Source organism: Microtus pennsylvanicus, chromosome 10, assembly GCF_037038515.1.
Source record: "Microtus pennsylvanicus isolate mMicPen1 chromosome 10, mMicPen1.hap1, whole genome shotgun sequence".
Taxonomy (NCBI): Eukaryota; Metazoa; Chordata; class Mammalia; order Rodentia; family Cricetidae; genus Microtus; species Microtus pennsylvanicus.
In genome coordinates, this window is record NC_134588.1 from 99,561,469 (window position 1) to 99,578,591 (window position 17,123).

Genomic DNA, 17,123 nt, shown 5'->3' on the forward strand with positions numbered 1-17,123 from the left:
AGGTCGAGGCAGGCTGAGCCTTTATTCCTATGATCTTCAGTCGTTTGTGGGTCATCTTTTGAGAACGGTCCAGTCATTTCATCAGCACATTAACCAACTGGATCCTTTGTGGGAATATTTCGATGTTTAAAAATTTAAGTACTCTAGATATTAATCTTCTATCAGATATACAGTTGATAATTTTCCTTTCCATTCTATAGGCTGTCTCTTCACTCAGTTGTTTTCTTTGTTGTATAGAGAGCTCTGCTTTCATACCTGGATGCTGGATTTAGTTCCTGTTCCTCGTTGTGATCTGTGAGTCCCCCCTCAAATAAAGAACCCTTATTATACCCTATTCGGAGCTAGTGCGAGATTACTTTACTCTCATTCCTCTTCATCTGGTGCATTCCCCTCACCTGGTACCCAACGTGGTCTCAAGGGTCTCACAAAAAAAAAAGGAAATTAAATGGGATTAATCTAAATAGGTAGATTAGTATGAGTTTACTAACGCTAATAATAATAGTGAATAATAGAATAAATATTTGTGAGCTATTCTTTATAGACAATTTACAGTGGTATAGATTCTTGTATATTGATACAAATTCAAATTATATTTGTTATATTGAAGATGCTCCTATTTTTGTTTACAATATTTGTATACCTATGCAAAGTTATTTTGTCATATTATATGCATTCATGTTTCTACCTCTTTTTAAGAAATTTTGTATATTAATACAATTTTAGAATATATTTATCATATTGCATTGCCAAGTTCTCTGGCAGAAAGAGCGGGGGGGGGCAGAGTCGGATGCACCAGACTTTCCCTGCTGATCAAGATACTTACACATTGTTTACATTCTGAGGCCATTGTCCTCATTTGCTGCACAGTTGTTTAAAGATTGCTTAATATTCTAATATAAAATCTTAGTCTTTGAGCTATATAGGTATTAAGTATTCCATGTTGTCATACTTATAGTTAGACTAATCAAGTTATTTAGATATATAGAGATTGTATTCTGCATAGGTAGGTAGTCTTCAACCACTTCAAAGAACTGTAGAATATGGCATTTAAATAACTTAGAGTTCTGTTTGACATGAGACATGATTGCTTTTGGCAGCACCCATCTATTCCCGAAAGAATGTTGAGCACTGAAGACACTCCACTTGAAGTTTGTTTTCTTCTTGACAAAACTGGCCATTGGGCAAGGAACTGCCCATGTCTTGACCACTGACAAAATGCATGGTTTCCACACAGGACAAGAAGGATACAAGAAAAAAGACTGCCAAACCTTGCCAAAACAAGGTAAAACAGTTTAAAAAATTCCTGCCTCTAAAAATGGTCTGTCAGTTACTCTAGACCTTAGCCAAAGTTGGTTGCTCCAATGTTACAAATGAGACTTTGGGTGATTGCCCAGGTAGTCAGTTGTCTCTCTGTCATCTACTCCATATTTTGATTGTACTTTCTGCCTACTCAAGTAATATTATCTCCCTTCTCAGGTCTTCAATGGGGTTGAAGACTAGATAGTTGTAATTACTTTCCTCTTATGATTTAGCCAAGTCATTTCTAATAAAAGTCTTTGATGCCTTAGGATAAAATAATTATTAAAATATTTAGCATATGTTTCTTGCTTAATATGGTTTATGCTGATTGTAATTCTAATTTTTATATTTGCTATCTGTTCTTCCAGTATATAGTTTTGTATTGGGTTTGGAACCCTCTTATTTAGACAAAAGGGGGAGGTGATGGGGAAGACTCCTTCAGCCAATGGCTTTTGAGAGGTTGGACAAGGTTGGACTTGGCTTTGAGTACCAAAAGGTGCATGCCCACTGTTCTCATACTCTCTCTTTCTGTTTTCACACCTGGACTCTGGATTCCATTCCTGTTCCCCATTGTGGTCTGTGAGTCTTCCCTTAAATAAAGAACCCCTTGGAGGGCTGGAGAGATGGCTCAGAGGTTAAGAGCACTGCCTGCTCTTCCAGAGGTCCTGAGTTCAATTCCCAGCAACCACATGGTGGCTCACAACCATCTGTAATGAAATTTGTTCCTGTCTTCTGGCCTGCAGGCATACACACAGGCAGAACACTGCATACATAATAAATAAAAAAAGCCCTTATTATACCCTATTCAGAGCTAGTGTGGGATTACTTTATTCACGTTCCCCTTCATCTGATGTGTTCCCCTTCAAAAGTTTATGCGATCCAATTTCAATGCATGCTTTTTTTTTTTTTTTTTGGATTTTTCGAGACAGGGTTTCTCTGTAGCTTTTTTGGTTCCTGTCCTGGAACTAGCTCTTCTAGACCAGGCTGGCCTCGAACTCACAGAGATCTGCCTCCCGAGTGCTGGGATTAAAGGCTGCGCCACCACGGCCCGGCTTTATTTTTTGAGTTATTAGAGTTCTTTTCTGAAAGAACTCACTATGCCTATATCTTGAAGTGTTTTGCCTATGTTTTCCTCTCGTAATTTGTTTCATTTTTATTATTTACTCTAGCTAAGAGTTCTAACATCATATAAGAATGAAGAGAGGAGATACCAGGCATGTCTCAGTCCTGATTTTAGAGAAAAATACTTGCTGTGGGATAATGCTTTCATACACTGTAAAGATTTGTCATTCATACTAGTTTAATAAAACACTGATTGGCCAGTAGCCAGACAGGAAGTATAGACAGGGCAACCAGATTAGGAAAATTCTGGGAAAAGAAAAGGCAGAGATGCAGTCACCAGCCAGATGTAGAGGAAGCAAGATAAGAATGACTCACTGAAAAAAGGTACCAAGTCATGTGGCTGAACATAGACAAGAATTATGGGTGAACTTAATTTGTAAGAGCTAGTTAGTAATAAGATTGAGCAATAGGCCAAACAGTTTATAATTAATATAAGCCTCTGTGTGCTTATTTGGGACTGAATGGCTGTGGGACTGGGTGGAACAGAAATTTCTGACTACAAATGCTTTTTTGTTTTTACTTTGCTTACTGTATTTTTGACTGGAGTATTTATTTCTGACTATAAATTACCATATTATGTTGAGAGAGGTATATTACTTCTATTCTAAATTCATAATTTTTAATCATGAAGTGGATGATTATCTTTGCTAAAGGCCCTTTCTGCATCTATTCAGTTGACCATAAAACTCTATTTTTTAATGCTGTATATTTCATTTTAATTTTGCATATGTTAAACCATCCTTTCATCCCTGGAATGAAACCAACTTGATCATGGTGAAAAATCTTTTTAATACAGTATTGGCTTCAGTTTGCAAGCATTTTATTGAGATGTTTTGTTATTTTTTTTTTGTCTCATTTCTGTTTTGCAGTTTTTGGGCAGGGCTTACTCTGCAGCCCTGGATGGCCTGTAACTTACTATGTAAACCAGGCTGGCCTTAAACACAGAGCTCTGACTCCTATGTGCTACATTTAAAGGCATGTGCCACACGTCTGGCTTATTGATAAGTTTTACATCCATATTTATAAGGTTCATTGGTTTACAATCATCTTGATTGTACTTACCAGTTTTGGTGTCAGAGTAATACTAACTTCATAAGCTTGGTAGTATTTCTTTGCTTTGTGTACTATTTGAAGATTAGTGTTAGTTCTTCTCAAAAGACAAGACCTGGTAGAGTTAAGCAGTGACTCTATTCAGGCCTGGGTTTTTATGTGGGGGAGTCTTTTTATTGTTGCTTCAGTTCTATTGCTCATTATAATTTGCTTCAGTTGTTTAAACACCCTTGATTTATTTTTCATAGGCCATCTATTTCTACACATTTATCCATTTCTTCTAGATGTCCCAAATATTGGAATACATGATGTCAGGGTATTCCTTATTGACCCTCTGGGCTTAATGGGTTATATCTCTTGTAGAGTAATGTCATCCTTTCCTTTTCTAATTTTCTTGATTTGCTCCTGTCTTTCATTTGATTAAGGGCCTGTCAGTCTTGTTTACCTTTTCAATAAATCAACTCTGTTTCATTGATTATCTTATTCTTTTCACTTCTATTTCATTGATTTTTATCTTTATTATTTCTTTCTACTTTATTGAGTTTATTCTGTTTTCACTCCGTCTCTTAAATTGATAGCCGAGAGAGAGGAGGTGAAGAATATGAGAAAGGACAAAAATGATCTATAAAGTTAGATAGCAAAAGAAATCAAAAGGGAAGAAGAGAGAGGGCTGAATAACACAATAAAACACTATATGCATACATTTCAATTGCTCTATCTGATTTAGTCTTTGACTTAATTAGGCTCTATATATCTTAGAGTTTTTATTGCTACAATGAAACACCATGACCAGAAGTAAGTTGGGAAGGAAAGGGTTTATTTGGACCCTTTATGTTTACAACACTCTTCATCATCAAAGAAAGTTGGGACAGGGACTCAAATATGGTAGGAACCTGAAGACAGAAGCTGATGCAGAGGCCATGGAGGAGTGCTGCTTACTGGCTATTTTAAGTTGGTGTCTTCTAAGGAGAATGGATCCTTTATAGTATTTAGCTTTCTGGATAGATCTCTGAATTTGTTTCCTGAAACCATACGGTACAGTTCATGGGCCAGGAAGTGCCCTTTATCACTTTGGGTGCTCTTTCTGGCTCCAGGGTCCTTAGAGAAATGTCAAACATTTCTCGCAAGAGGGCAGAGCACCCTCACGCTTCTGTGGTTGTGGCAGGGTACAGCAGCTCTGATACTTCACTCCCTTGTCTTCTATTGCTGCTCTTTCTTTTTCCTACACGTGAGCTCTGGTAGCTAGCCTCTCTATTTGGCACCAACAGCTCCACTCCAGCCTACAGTGCAGACACAGGTCTAAATTATGGCACTCTCCGTGGTGCTGACTCACATTCTAGGGACTCCTCAGGCCAGCTCACAAAGCAGACACACCCCGCACTTGCTCAGGGTTTCCTAAGTGAACACTGCAAGGAGGGAATCTTTCTTTTTTTTTTAAATTTATTTATTTATTAAAGATTTCTGTCTCTTCCCCTCAACTGCCTCCCATCTCCTTCCCCCTCCCACAATCAAGTCCCCCTCCCCATTAGCCCTAGCCCTTACTGGCTAATTCTGATATCCTGATCAACCCATTTCTAATAAACTGTGTAGCTCCGGTCTTACTGGGAAAGATTCAGCATGTCTGACCTGGCAGTTTGCTTCATCATGTCTGCCCGGGAGAGGGGAACATGGGCCTCTGAGCTCACTTCCTCTTTCTCCCAGCATTCTGTTCTGTTTACTCCTTCCACCTATGTTTTAACCTATGAGGCCAAGCAGTTTCTTTATTACTTAACCAATGACCTTCCTCCATCAAAGAAATATATAGTAAAGACAGATTCAGATGGAAAACAAAAACAAAAACCTCTGAATGGTTTACAGTGTGTTTAAAAATATATACAGGCTTGGGAGAGAAAAGAAAAAGGATAAAGAAAGTCCTTACAAACAGAAATAGAGTAACTGGGTGTGGTGGCACATGCCTTTAATCCCAGCATTTGGGAGGCAGAGGCAGGTGGATCCCTTTGAGTTCAAGGCCAGCCTGGCCTATACAGCGAGATTCAGGACAGTCAAAGACACACAGAGAAACCCTCTTCCAAAAACAAAATTTAAAAAATAAAAAAGTAAGAAAAAAAGCCATGTAAAGATGAAAAATACACAGAGTCTGGATACTGTATGTTGTTGTCTTTGAATTGATTGATTGCTGAGGAAGGAGCAACATCTGCTAAAAGACATTTGGTTATAAAAGCTGATGGATTAATCCAACCTATGTGTTTTGAAAATTCCTTGACTACAAATTTTAAGTAAAAAGATGCATTACTTTAGAGAAGAGGTTTTGCTTTTGTTTCCATAGAAAATGAGTTGCTGTGGATTCATTCTTGGTTAAGAAAAATAAGGTTTGATCAAGGAAGACCCCCTGAAAAAATCTCCAATGGGAACGGGTGGCCCAGATGATCAATGTTTCAGAGCACCTCTGTTGCAGTTTCTTCTGAGTTCTGCATCCAGAACAACCTCAAGACTGTTGGCTGAGATGATCCAGTCTCAAAGAATACTCCAGTCAGGACTTAAACATAATCCTAAATTTTCTTTAGGTCCCCATAAGATTACCAGCACCCCTAGTTAGCATGAAGTAACCTAGAAAACTATACTCTTATTTCCAAAGATGGGTTATGGATGTTTGTCTTTGTTTAGTGTGTTGGTTACAAGTTGTTATAGTGGTCAGGAAAAAAGTTAAACAAAGATTAGATTCAGGGCCTTGTTTTGAAAAGAAAAAAGGGGAACTGCTATGGGATAATGTTTTATATACTGTACAGATTTGTCACTTGTATTGGTTTAATAAAACACTGATTGAAAAACAAAACAATGGGAGGCAGTGGCGGGGAGGAGGCAGAAATCTTTAATAAATAAATTAATTAATTAAAAAAATAAAAAAATAAAAACAAAACAAATAAACAACAACAAAACATTGATTGGCTAGTGGCCATTCAGGAAGTATAGATAGGTGGGGCAACCAGACTAAGAGAATTCTGGAAGAGACACAGTCACCAGCCAGATGCAGAGGAAGCAAGATGAGAATACTGCACTAAGAAAAAGTACCAAGCCACGTGTTTACACAGAGACAAGAATTATGGGTTAATTGAAGTTGTAAGAGCTAGTTAATAATAAGCCTGAGCTAATATAAACCTCTGGGTGTTTCTTTGGGACTGAACCACTGCAGGACTGGGTGGGACAGAAATTTCTGTCTACACCTCCACTTGAAGCTGAGACTTAATGAATTCTGTCTCCTGCTGTTCTGTTCCCAAAGCTTTTCTTCTTTCTTTGCAGATACTTCAGTGTTTGTCACCTACCTCAGGTGACTGGTTTATGTTGTGGGATATGTTGTATATGCTGTGTGAAGATGAATTGCTGTGATGTAATAAAAAGCTGAATGGTCAATAACTAGACAGAAGAGTATAGGCAGGACTTCTGGGTAGAGAAAGAACTCTGGGAAGAAAGGTGTGGTCGCCAGCCAGACATGGAAGAAGCAAAATGGGCAGTACGAAGACAAGGTAATGAGCCACGTGACAGAACATAGCTTAGTTTAAGTTATAAGAACCAGTTAGAAACAAGCCAAAGCTAAGCCCGAGCTTTCATGATTAATAATAAATCTGTGTACTGCTAGAGGTTTATTCCCTTGAGACGCTTGCACTCAGTGTGGATGTCTTCAGCCATCTTAAGGTTGTGAAACTTCAGTGAACTAAAAGCATATGGAACAATGCCTAGCCCCAACTAATGATGCTGTCTAAACCATGTCAGGCTTGATAGGTGATACGGGATTCCCCTCTGTATGCTGTGAATGAGTTTTGTTACCATTGGTCAATAAATTAGCTTCTTTGGGCCTATGACAGGGCAGAATAGATCAAGGCAGGAATTCCAAGCAGAAATAGAGAAAAGTAGGTGGAATCAAGGAGATTCCACGTAGCTGCTGAAGGAGAAAGGCGGATGCTCACCATGGAACCTTACCGATAAACTATGAGCCTCATGGTAAAATACAAAATAATAGGGATGGGTTAATTTAAGATGAAAGAGTTAGTTAATAAGAAGCCTGAGCTAACAAGCTAAACGGTGTTTTAATTAATATAGTTTTTGTGTGATTATTTTGGGTCTAGGTGGCCAGGAAATGAACAAGCAGCCTCTGCTAATAGAACATAGTAAGTGTTAATCTACTTAACCTGCATGGACAGGCTGTGTGTAAACGAGGTCATAGATTCTTTTTTTTTTTTTTACATTTTTTTTTTTTTTATTGCGAAAAGGAGAAAAAAAAAAACAAGTTTCCACCTCCTCCCAGCTTCTTAACCACAAGTTGCCCCTGTATGGGCAAATCATCAAATGGCAGTTTCTTGGTTTGGAGGTTAGTCATTCACAACAGACGACCATATCACGCAGGCCCAATCCAGGGCCTCTTTAGCTCCCTTTGTGTAGACACTGGTGGAACTGTTTCGGTGCAGTCAAGTCCTTCCCTATGCTAAGCTCTCTTGGCTCAAAGGCTATGAAGAAACAAAACAAACCACCACCTCCACCAAAAACAACCCAAACCTCTAGTTTTTCATTTTGCTTTACATTATTTGTTTTTCTTGTTCTGAGGCAGGGTCTCACTATGTAGCCCAGGAAGGCCTAGATGATGTAGTCCAAATTGACGTGGAACAGGTACATCCTCTAGCCTCAGCCTCACAAAGGCTGGGATTACAGGCCATTACCACTCCAGACTGCCCTACTGCTTCTTTACCTCATAATCTAAAACTCAAATCCTAGGGAGGTTAAGACTTGTGACTTGGGATTCCTACTACCTCATAGTTCTGATCCCTGCATGGTTAAACTCTTTAGGAAATTCTTATTTAATGTGTGACATTCTGCAGTGGTCAGCATACTTGAGATGAATCAACTTGAAAACAGTAAAAGCTGGCTCTGAAGGATTTTACCCCAACTGTGTGATCTGGTGCTGTGGGCTTCCAGCAGCAGTTTATCTGTTATAGTCCAAACAAGAAAGTTACAGACCACTATGTATATAAGACCAAATAAGGGTTCTTTATTTAATATAGAGAGCAGGCTCTTGTCACAAAGAACATTGATCCAAAGCTCAGGGATGCAGCATTTATAAAGGAAAAAACTACAATGACATCATCGTTAGGTTTTGGTCATAGTTAACTTTGTAAAAATTACATCACTTTCCCCTTCCCTTTCTCAAACATTTCCCATCAACCCCCACTTTTTTTTTTCGTGACAGGGTTTCTCTGTAGCTTTGGAGCCTGTCGTGGAACTCCCTTTGTAGACCAGGCTGGCCTCGAACTCACAGAGATCTGCCTGCCTCTGCCTCCAGAGTGCTGGGATTAAAGGCATGCGCCACCATCGCCCGGCTCCCCAGTCACTCTTGAACTGCTTGCCTTTTGTTTTACACACACACACACACAGCCTATCAATCTGTTAAGTAAGTTTAATATTTCAGGACTGGTCACTTTTTATTGGATTACGATTACCAACTAGGGAGGCTCATCCCTAGGAGAGACTAACTCTCTCAGCAGTCCTTAGCTGCCTATTGTTCAGGTCTTGTTAGGCAAACATACTGTTAGGGTGTCACAGGTGTAGCTTCCTTGTCGTATCTAAGAGACACAATCTCACAGCAGACTTCTGATCTTCTGGCTCTTAACCATCTTCCACTCTCTCTTCCTTGCTATTCCCTGAGCCTTGGGTCCAGGAGTTGTGCTGTAGATGTATCTGCTGGGGCTGGGAACCAAACAAGTTAATCTTTGCACTACGGCCAGTGGTGGTTTTCTGTAATGGGCTCTGCTGCAAAGAGAAGCCTCTTGGATGTGGGGTGAGAGTATGCTCCAGAATGCAGTTAGGGGTTATGCTAGTCTATGTGGTGGGAGTATGCTCTCTTCTGCCACCCACAACTTCACTAACCCCAGGTTTCTAGGCTCTTCTTAACAAAAGGGAAAGGAAATTACAATGGGTATCAAGGAACAATTAGCAGTATCTGGCCCGCACCAAATTAGGCAAAAAAGTTCTTCTGAGGTTGCTCCTTTATCATGTCAGCAGTGTCTGACACAAAATTTTTTTTTTTAAACAAAAGACAGCTTCATGATACAGTCTTTGCTGGTCTAGAACTGGGAGATCCATCCGTCTACCTCCAAGTGCTGGGATTAAAGGCATGTGACACCGTATTTGGCTACAAAATGTATTTAAGATGGCTAAATCTTTGGTGAGGACAATAGATGCAATTCCAGATGTTTCTAAACAGGATGGATCTTCTTCAGCAGTTAGATAGCCAGACTATTAGGCTGTAGTATTAGAAAAATCTCAATCTTCATTTTTATAAAATGATATAAAAAATAGGATGTCAACAGACCTCACTGAGTTGAGAACACCATAAGAACACATAGGAGTGCCAAGCAGTATATAGAGCATGATCAAAAATGTCATTTGCAGAAATGCTGGAATCTATTTTCCGCTCAGTAACTGACTTCTGTTCAACTTGTGCCACAGCCCTTACACGGTCTGCATTTATGTCCAGGCTACCACAAGTAAAACGTGCTTGGACCCAGCATTTGGTTATCAGAAGACCTCTGATATGCCAGGTGGTGTTTTCTTTTGGGCATGTAGTAAGCACAGCATCAGACTCAACTGCTGAGGTTTACTGTTTAAGGCTTTCCGGCATTTACTCCTAATTTCCCGCTCATCCTCAATTATCTACCTCTACTGATCCTGGTTTGTTTCTTCTTGTAGCCTCCGTTGGTCTCCTGGGATCTAATATTGTTCTCCTTTATGTCCTTCATTGAACAGTGTCATTTTGTTTAGTACCTGCAAACTTCTCTGAAGTCAAGAAAAAGGAGTCTTGTTGACCTTTGTGAACCTGATTTTATTTCAGTCGTATTTTTCCAATTTATATATTTATATGTATGTGTGAGAGACACACCCACAGAGGTCAGAGTACAACTTTCAGGACTTAGTTCTTTCTTTCTACCATGTGGGTCTCCAGGATCAAAATCAGGTTGTGTGGCTTGGTAGCAAGTACCTTTACCTGCTGGGCCATCTTGCCAACACATTATCAATCTCATTTTTTATAATATATATATATATATATATATATATATATATATATATATTAAAAAAGTGTGTTGGGGGGAGTTTGCATGTATGTGAGCACAGGTGCCTATGGAAGCCGGAGGTGTAGGATCTCCTGGAGCTGGGAGTACAGGCAGTTTTGAGCTGCTTATGTAAGAGCTGGGAATCACACTTGGTCCTCTAAAAGGGCACTATGTACTCTTAATTACTACGACATTTCTCCAGCCCCATCAATAACATTCTTAAAAGTAATCTCAAAGACTTTGTACAATGAGCTAGAATAAAAACTTAGGAAGAAAATGAAGTAATTAGACCTGTTTTAGACAGCAACAATTAGATGGTTTGATGAAATAATCATGATACAAAATCATTTACAAAACATCTTAGAAATCCACTAAAGACACAATCTGAGACAATCTGAAAATCAAATCATGAAAATGAATTATAAATTAAAAAAAATTATACTCTGAATCTTGTGAGGGTGGAATGCATGTGTAAGAGGTGAAAACACCTTCCTACAAAGAAGCCTATCAGAAGCCCTTGAATCACGTGACCAGAGTGATGTTCTTAAATGACACTGAAATTACATTACCACCCAAGAGAGTGCAGTTTATTACTCTATCTTCAAAAAGATGCAAACTAAGTGAACCCAATCACTGACCTATGAACTCCAAAAGGCTTTGGGGGCACACAGAACACTTAGGAGGTGGAGGCCAGCCTATGCTAAATATAAATTCCAGGCAAGTCAAGGATACATACAAACTGTTTCCAAATAAAAACCAAAACCCAATAAGAAAAAAAACTGTTGGAAACTATTTAAGGGAACTAGAAGACTTAACACACTGGAATAGCTAATTTAGACTAGACCCTTTTACTAGAAATGACATTAGAGCAGCTGAGAAAGACGGCTGGAACTAGATAATAGTAGCAATGTGTCAGTGTTTTTGACCAGTTGGTTATATAGGAAAATATCCTGGTTTACAGAAAACCTACATAAATGTGTATCTGGAGTGATGAGGAGTGAGGTGACCACTTCTCAGGAAAAGTTTTTTGTAACTTTACATATGATCAAGATATTTCAAAATAAAATTTTATTTGAAAAAGGCTTTATCAGTCCCCTTTTCTTTCTTTTTCTTAATGAAGAGGTAGGTAGTTTTTCCACAAAGTTGGTCAGATGGGAAACATCATCTTCTCCAGTTGGGTCTCAATAATTTGAAAATAAAAATGCTTATAATGAAGTCATCTGTGTCAGGCTGAGAACAGACCCTTCAGAGTAAGGGTGATTCTTGGTGAGTTCCATGCACTGGACACCTTTATGCCAGGTACTGCAAACGTCACTGACTGAGGGACCTCTGCAGAGCTTCGTACATCATTTGATCCTGTGAGGACAGAAAACACCACATAGTGCTGACCAATCAGTTATGGGGTAAGACGTGTGACCAGCAAACTCCTATAATGAAGCCCTAGCCCCAGGACCTCAGCGTGTGGTTGTCCCCGCAGACAGGGTTTCTGCAGAGGTGGTTAGGGTAAAACCTCAGTCCCACAGGACTGGGGTTATTGTACAAGAGGAAGTTTGCACACAGAATGCACAACGGAAGGACATGTGAAGACAGGACGAAGACACCTGCGGGACAGAAACCTCAGAACTCTGACAAGACAGCACCTTGATCTCAGATGTCTGGTTGAGACCAGGGACAAAACACAATCTCTACTGTTTACGACTCTCGTCTACGGCACTGGTTACAGAAGCCCCAGCTGTGGACCCAGTGATTCTGCCTTGCTCCTGCATCCTGAGTCTCCACATGCTCCCTTCTAGGATGTGCCACAATCCATCACTGTCCAGGAAGTTTGCAAACCAGGCCAGGAGACACTGACCTGTAAACTACCCGGAGTCCGGAGGGAAACAGGAGACAAGAGTAAATGCTTCTAAAGTGTGTTAACACTCCAACAAACTGCCAGAATGGCTCCCAACGTGACTATTCCAGCTTCCAGTACAAAATATGAGACATCTAGGGGCTGGAGAGATGGCTCAGTGGTTAAGAGCATTGCCTGCTCTTCCAAAGGTCCTGAGTTCAATTCCCAGCAACCACATGGTGGCTTGCAACCATCTGTAATAAGGTCTGGTGCCCTCTTCTGGCCTTCGGCATACACACAGACTATTGTATACATAATAAATAAATATTAAAAAAAGACAGCCATAAAGCAGGCTGAAAGCATTAAACATTAAAAAAAAATGTAAAAAAAAAAAAGAGACATCTAGCATCTCACATCCTCAACTCCCTGTCAATCCAGTAGGTATGCAGTAGGTCACTGTCACTATATTGACCTCCCCCACAGTTAGATGGCAATGCTACTCCTACCTATTTATCCCAAGGGAAAACTTACAATGTGTTCTATTTACTTCCAGCTATTTAGAATATATCCTGGGGCCAGCATGACGGTTCAGAAGATGAAAGCGCTTACTGCCAGACCAACAACCCAAGTTCAATCCTATAGTCCACATGAGAGGAAGATACAACTCTTAAGACATCTGACTTTTGCTTGCATGCCATAGTACAAGTATTACTCCCCTAGCTCCCTCAACCGCCAACGCCAAAACACACACACAAATAAATGTAAAGAATAAAAGAAAAATCTATTTAAGAAAAGCCAATTTTGCTAGGTGGAATGGCTCATGCCTACAATCTCACACTCAGGAGTCTCAAATAGAGTATCATCATGAGCTCACGCAGCCCAGGCCAGAGTAAAACTCTGCCTCAAAAACCAGACACAGACTGGGAATGTAGCTCTTCTGGCAGACTGGTTGCCTGGTAGACACAAAGCCCTGGCTTTAACCTCTAATACCACATAAAGCGAAGTATGTGGTGGCATATGTCTGTAATGTCGTCGTCACTGGAAGGTATAGACAGGAGGATCAGAAATTCAACGTTATCCTCAATTAGACAGGAAGTTGGAGATCAGCCTGGGCTGTCTCAAATACCAAAACAAACAAATAAACAAAATCAAAATAACACACAACACACACCCCAAACCCAAACAAACAACATCAAAAACCATGAGTAAACAAAGTCAATTCCATTAAATTTTCCTTCTGGATAGGCAAAAAGGTCAGAAATGTTAAAAATATGCATATGAAGTGTTAGAAATATGTATACTTAGGCCAGGAAGATGGCCCATTGGATGAAGGCAGTTGCTGCCAAGCTTGGTGACCTAAGTCCCCATGTGGTAGGCGAGAACTGACTCCAACAGGCTGGCATGAGCACACGGGCAGACGCGCACAAAGTAAATGTACTGTAACCTCTCCTATACTGTAACGTCTCCTTCCAAACCTCTCCTTCTGGAAACATAAGCAAAACTACAATTAATTATTTCACCTTTGTAACATAAATAGCATACAGAGACACATTCCTATACTTAGCATATTTGCAGACACAATTCCTAAGCTTTTTATTTAATAATAAACTTGAGAGATGTTTTGTTCAAGTAGCTATACCATTTCACAATACTACAGTTAAGGTTTTGGCCTGCTATTATATGTGCCCGTGAAGGAGTCTTGTGGCACATGTCTGTAATTCTGTCACTTGGAAGGCTGAAGCAGGAGGCTCATGAGTTTGAGGCTAGCTTAGGATATAAAAAAGAGACCACTGCTCAATAAAAAATAAATTAACAAAATTTCTAAGTTCCTATTCACAGATGTAATTTCTGTCCTCTTTTCAAGACACTGAGGAAAGTTTCTCACCTTTACTGATATAGATGGCTTTACTTTCCTGAAAGCTTCTTCAAAATGCTTATGGCTGACCTTGAGCTCACCTGTGGAGGAAGGCACAAACACACACCTCAGCACAGCCCATTAACTAGAAAGACTGAGATGGGTGATCCGCTAGAACCTATTCAAGCACATTTACATATGCCCCTCCCCAGCCCTGCCTCAATGAGAATCTCTCCATTCATTTGGGGAAACAGGACTGCTAGGAATCACTCTGTCTCTTAGGGATACTGGGATGGAAGAAAAACAGTTTAAGTCAAGCTGTGAAGGCTGCTCACACTGTCAAAAATGGCCAGTGTGGTTTCATCAGGTAGAATCGATAAGAGATTTTTAAGTAGAGATGGCCAATAGAACTAGAAATAACCAGCAACCTGTATTATTACCCTAGGGTATATTCTTGAACACAAAAATCACACTACTGAGAAACAAAGGCTAGATGTTCTCTAAGATAAAAATACTAAGGTTAGACATGTACATCACAAAATGGATTAGAAAGGGTTGTAATTTTTATCAGGTTAAGTGATAAAATAGCTAAATATTAAAATATAACTTGGTTTACAATGTTAACAAGATAACTTAAGTGATAACAATTTATACTCAAAATAGTGAACAGATATTAGGATAACCGAGTTATCTAAAACAAAGTACTACATGTTGCTGAACATGTCACTGATCAGTTAGATAGCAGGGTTAGATATGGTTTGGGCAAGGGTACAAAGTCTCTAAAGACCAGGGAGCTAAAAGTGAAAGCCACAGCAAAGCAGAGATGGCAGAATTCGTTACATGTGCATATAAGCAACAACCAGAAAATTGAGTAGCAACTCCAATACATGAGAAACAACCTGCTAACTTGTAGTCACCAATATACCCTACGAAAGTGGTAAGATTCAGCTTACAAAGTAGCATACATGATTTTGGAATTGGTGGCGTGGGAGGTGGGAGCAAGGAAGATATAACAACAGAGCCTTATCATGTGACCCATGAACTTAAGACCCTTCTGCTTTGGCTTCTTTAGCATTAAGATTACAGGTACACAACCAAACGAAGCTCTGATTTTTGTCCATAAAATATTCTAAGTTTGCCTATCATCAATAATTTCCAAAAGGAACAGAATGTAGTTTCTAAAAAAAAAAAAAAGAAGTTTCGATAACTAAATCTTAACATTATCTAGTAAACAAAAACCAAAAACACCCCCAAAAATACCCTAATAAATATATGCAAGTGTGCCAATAAATCTATGTATGCTAAGCCTACGTTGCTGTAACAATACTTAGCTTTACGATTGGAGGAAGTGGAGCAGGAGAGGTGGCTCAGGACACTGCTCTTACATTCTGTAAGACCTGGATTCAGTTCCCAGTACCCATGTCAGGGGACTCACAACCACCTATAACTCCAGTCCCAGGGGATCTTAATGCCCCTGTGATCTCTGAAGGTACCTGCATTCATGTGCACATTTCTCCCCCACCTGACCACCATAGACATAAACACACACGTTTAAAAGGAGTCTTTTAAACTCAAGTACACACCTGAAGTTCCCATGAGAGCACATCTGTACACTACAAACACTCAGAGACACCCAGGCAGAGTAAGGGCTACTTCTGTACTAGGCATTGCTGGAATACAGGTCACAAATGAATCATTTAGGCCACACATACCCAAATAGTAACACCGAAAATACTATTAAAATGTGAGGTAAACAACAAATGTGTTGAAAAGGGACCATATCATCCATAAGAGAATACATGGATTTTGTCTTTGGACTTCCTGGCTTTTGTGGTGCTAGGAAAAGAATCCTGAGCCTTGTACATGCTAAGAAAATTTCTGTCACTGAGCGATAAAAGTTGTCATCTGATTTTATACTTCAAAGGAAAATCTTGATATATGAAAAATTAGGTATTTCTTAATCTTTACAATTTCGGTTGAATTTTAACAGGCAAGTGGGTTGTATTTTAGTAAAAGAATTAAGATTTTCCAAATTGTTAAGAAGCACACTCATGATAATGGCAGTGAACGAACACATTTGCCTCTATCTAATCACTTGTGTATATTGACAGAATACAATCTGCTTATTAAGAGGGAGTAAATAACGACTATCACGTTGAGTGTACACAATATTCCACAGCAGTTCCTAAAGGTCTCATCCAACAGGCATCTTTCTTACACACTGTTTTACGAAATGCTAGAAAAGCAACACCTGAAAGGCAGCAGGGCTGTTAAATATCCAGACTGATAAACTAGAATGGAGAGACCTCAGAGAGCCTCATACCTGTTCCAATCACACTCCTCTGTCTGGTCATTTCTTGTCTCAGGGCACAGAGAGAAGCTTCTCGTACCAAAGCAGAGAGGTCTGCACCCCTGTAATAAAAGACATGTTCTTAGGCATTCTTAGGTATTCTAAAAGATGCTCAATTATACTTAACAATGAGGAAAAAGTAATGAATGAAGGTGGGACGAACTGACTAGGAACAGCAGGAAAAAGCTTTTAGCTTTCATTTAGAGAACCTTTAACCTTTAAAAGAAAGAAATTTGTGGAAAGTATGATACAATGAAAAATAAAAAATAAAACTTAGCCATAGATATTAATGTTGATATAAAACATCTACCCAGAGGCTACGGTACAATGACCTGAATTCAATTCATGGAAACCACATTTAAAAAAAAAAAAGAAGAAGAAAAAGAAGGAGGAAAGGAAAAAGAAAAAGAAACCCAGTCAAAGGCAGACTGGCAGATCCCTGGTGTTCACTGATGAGCTTAGTCAGCTCAGTCTAATAGGCATGGGCTCCAGTATTTAAAACAACAAAACCAAAACCAA

The 17,123-nt window shown here is 39.4% G+C and overlaps 1 protein-coding gene across 4 annotated transcripts in view; it reads right to left on the reverse strand.

Annotated features, from left to right (window-relative positions):
• Window positions 1–11,621: 11,621 nt before the first annotated feature.
• Window positions 11,622–17,123, reverse strand: part of Nvl (nuclear VCP like) — a 48,899-nt gene continuing 43,397 nt past the window's right edge. For 3 of the 4 annotated variants that reach the window (XM_075989336.1, XM_075989338.1, XM_075989337.1), the window contains 3 exons: window positions 16,578–16,666; window positions 14,285–14,355; window positions 11,742–11,924 (listed from right to left, as the gene is read on the reverse strand). In XM_075989336.1, coding sequence (XP_075845451.1) covers window positions 11,880–11,924; window positions 14,285–14,355; window positions 16,578–16,666 — 205 coding nt within the window. In that variant the 3' untranslated portion in view covers window positions 11,742–11,879. Of the gene's footprint in view, window positions 11,925–14,284; window positions 14,356–16,577; window positions 16,667–17,123 lie in introns of all 4 variants that reach the window. The other variant, XM_075989335.1, reaches the window with a different exon arrangement.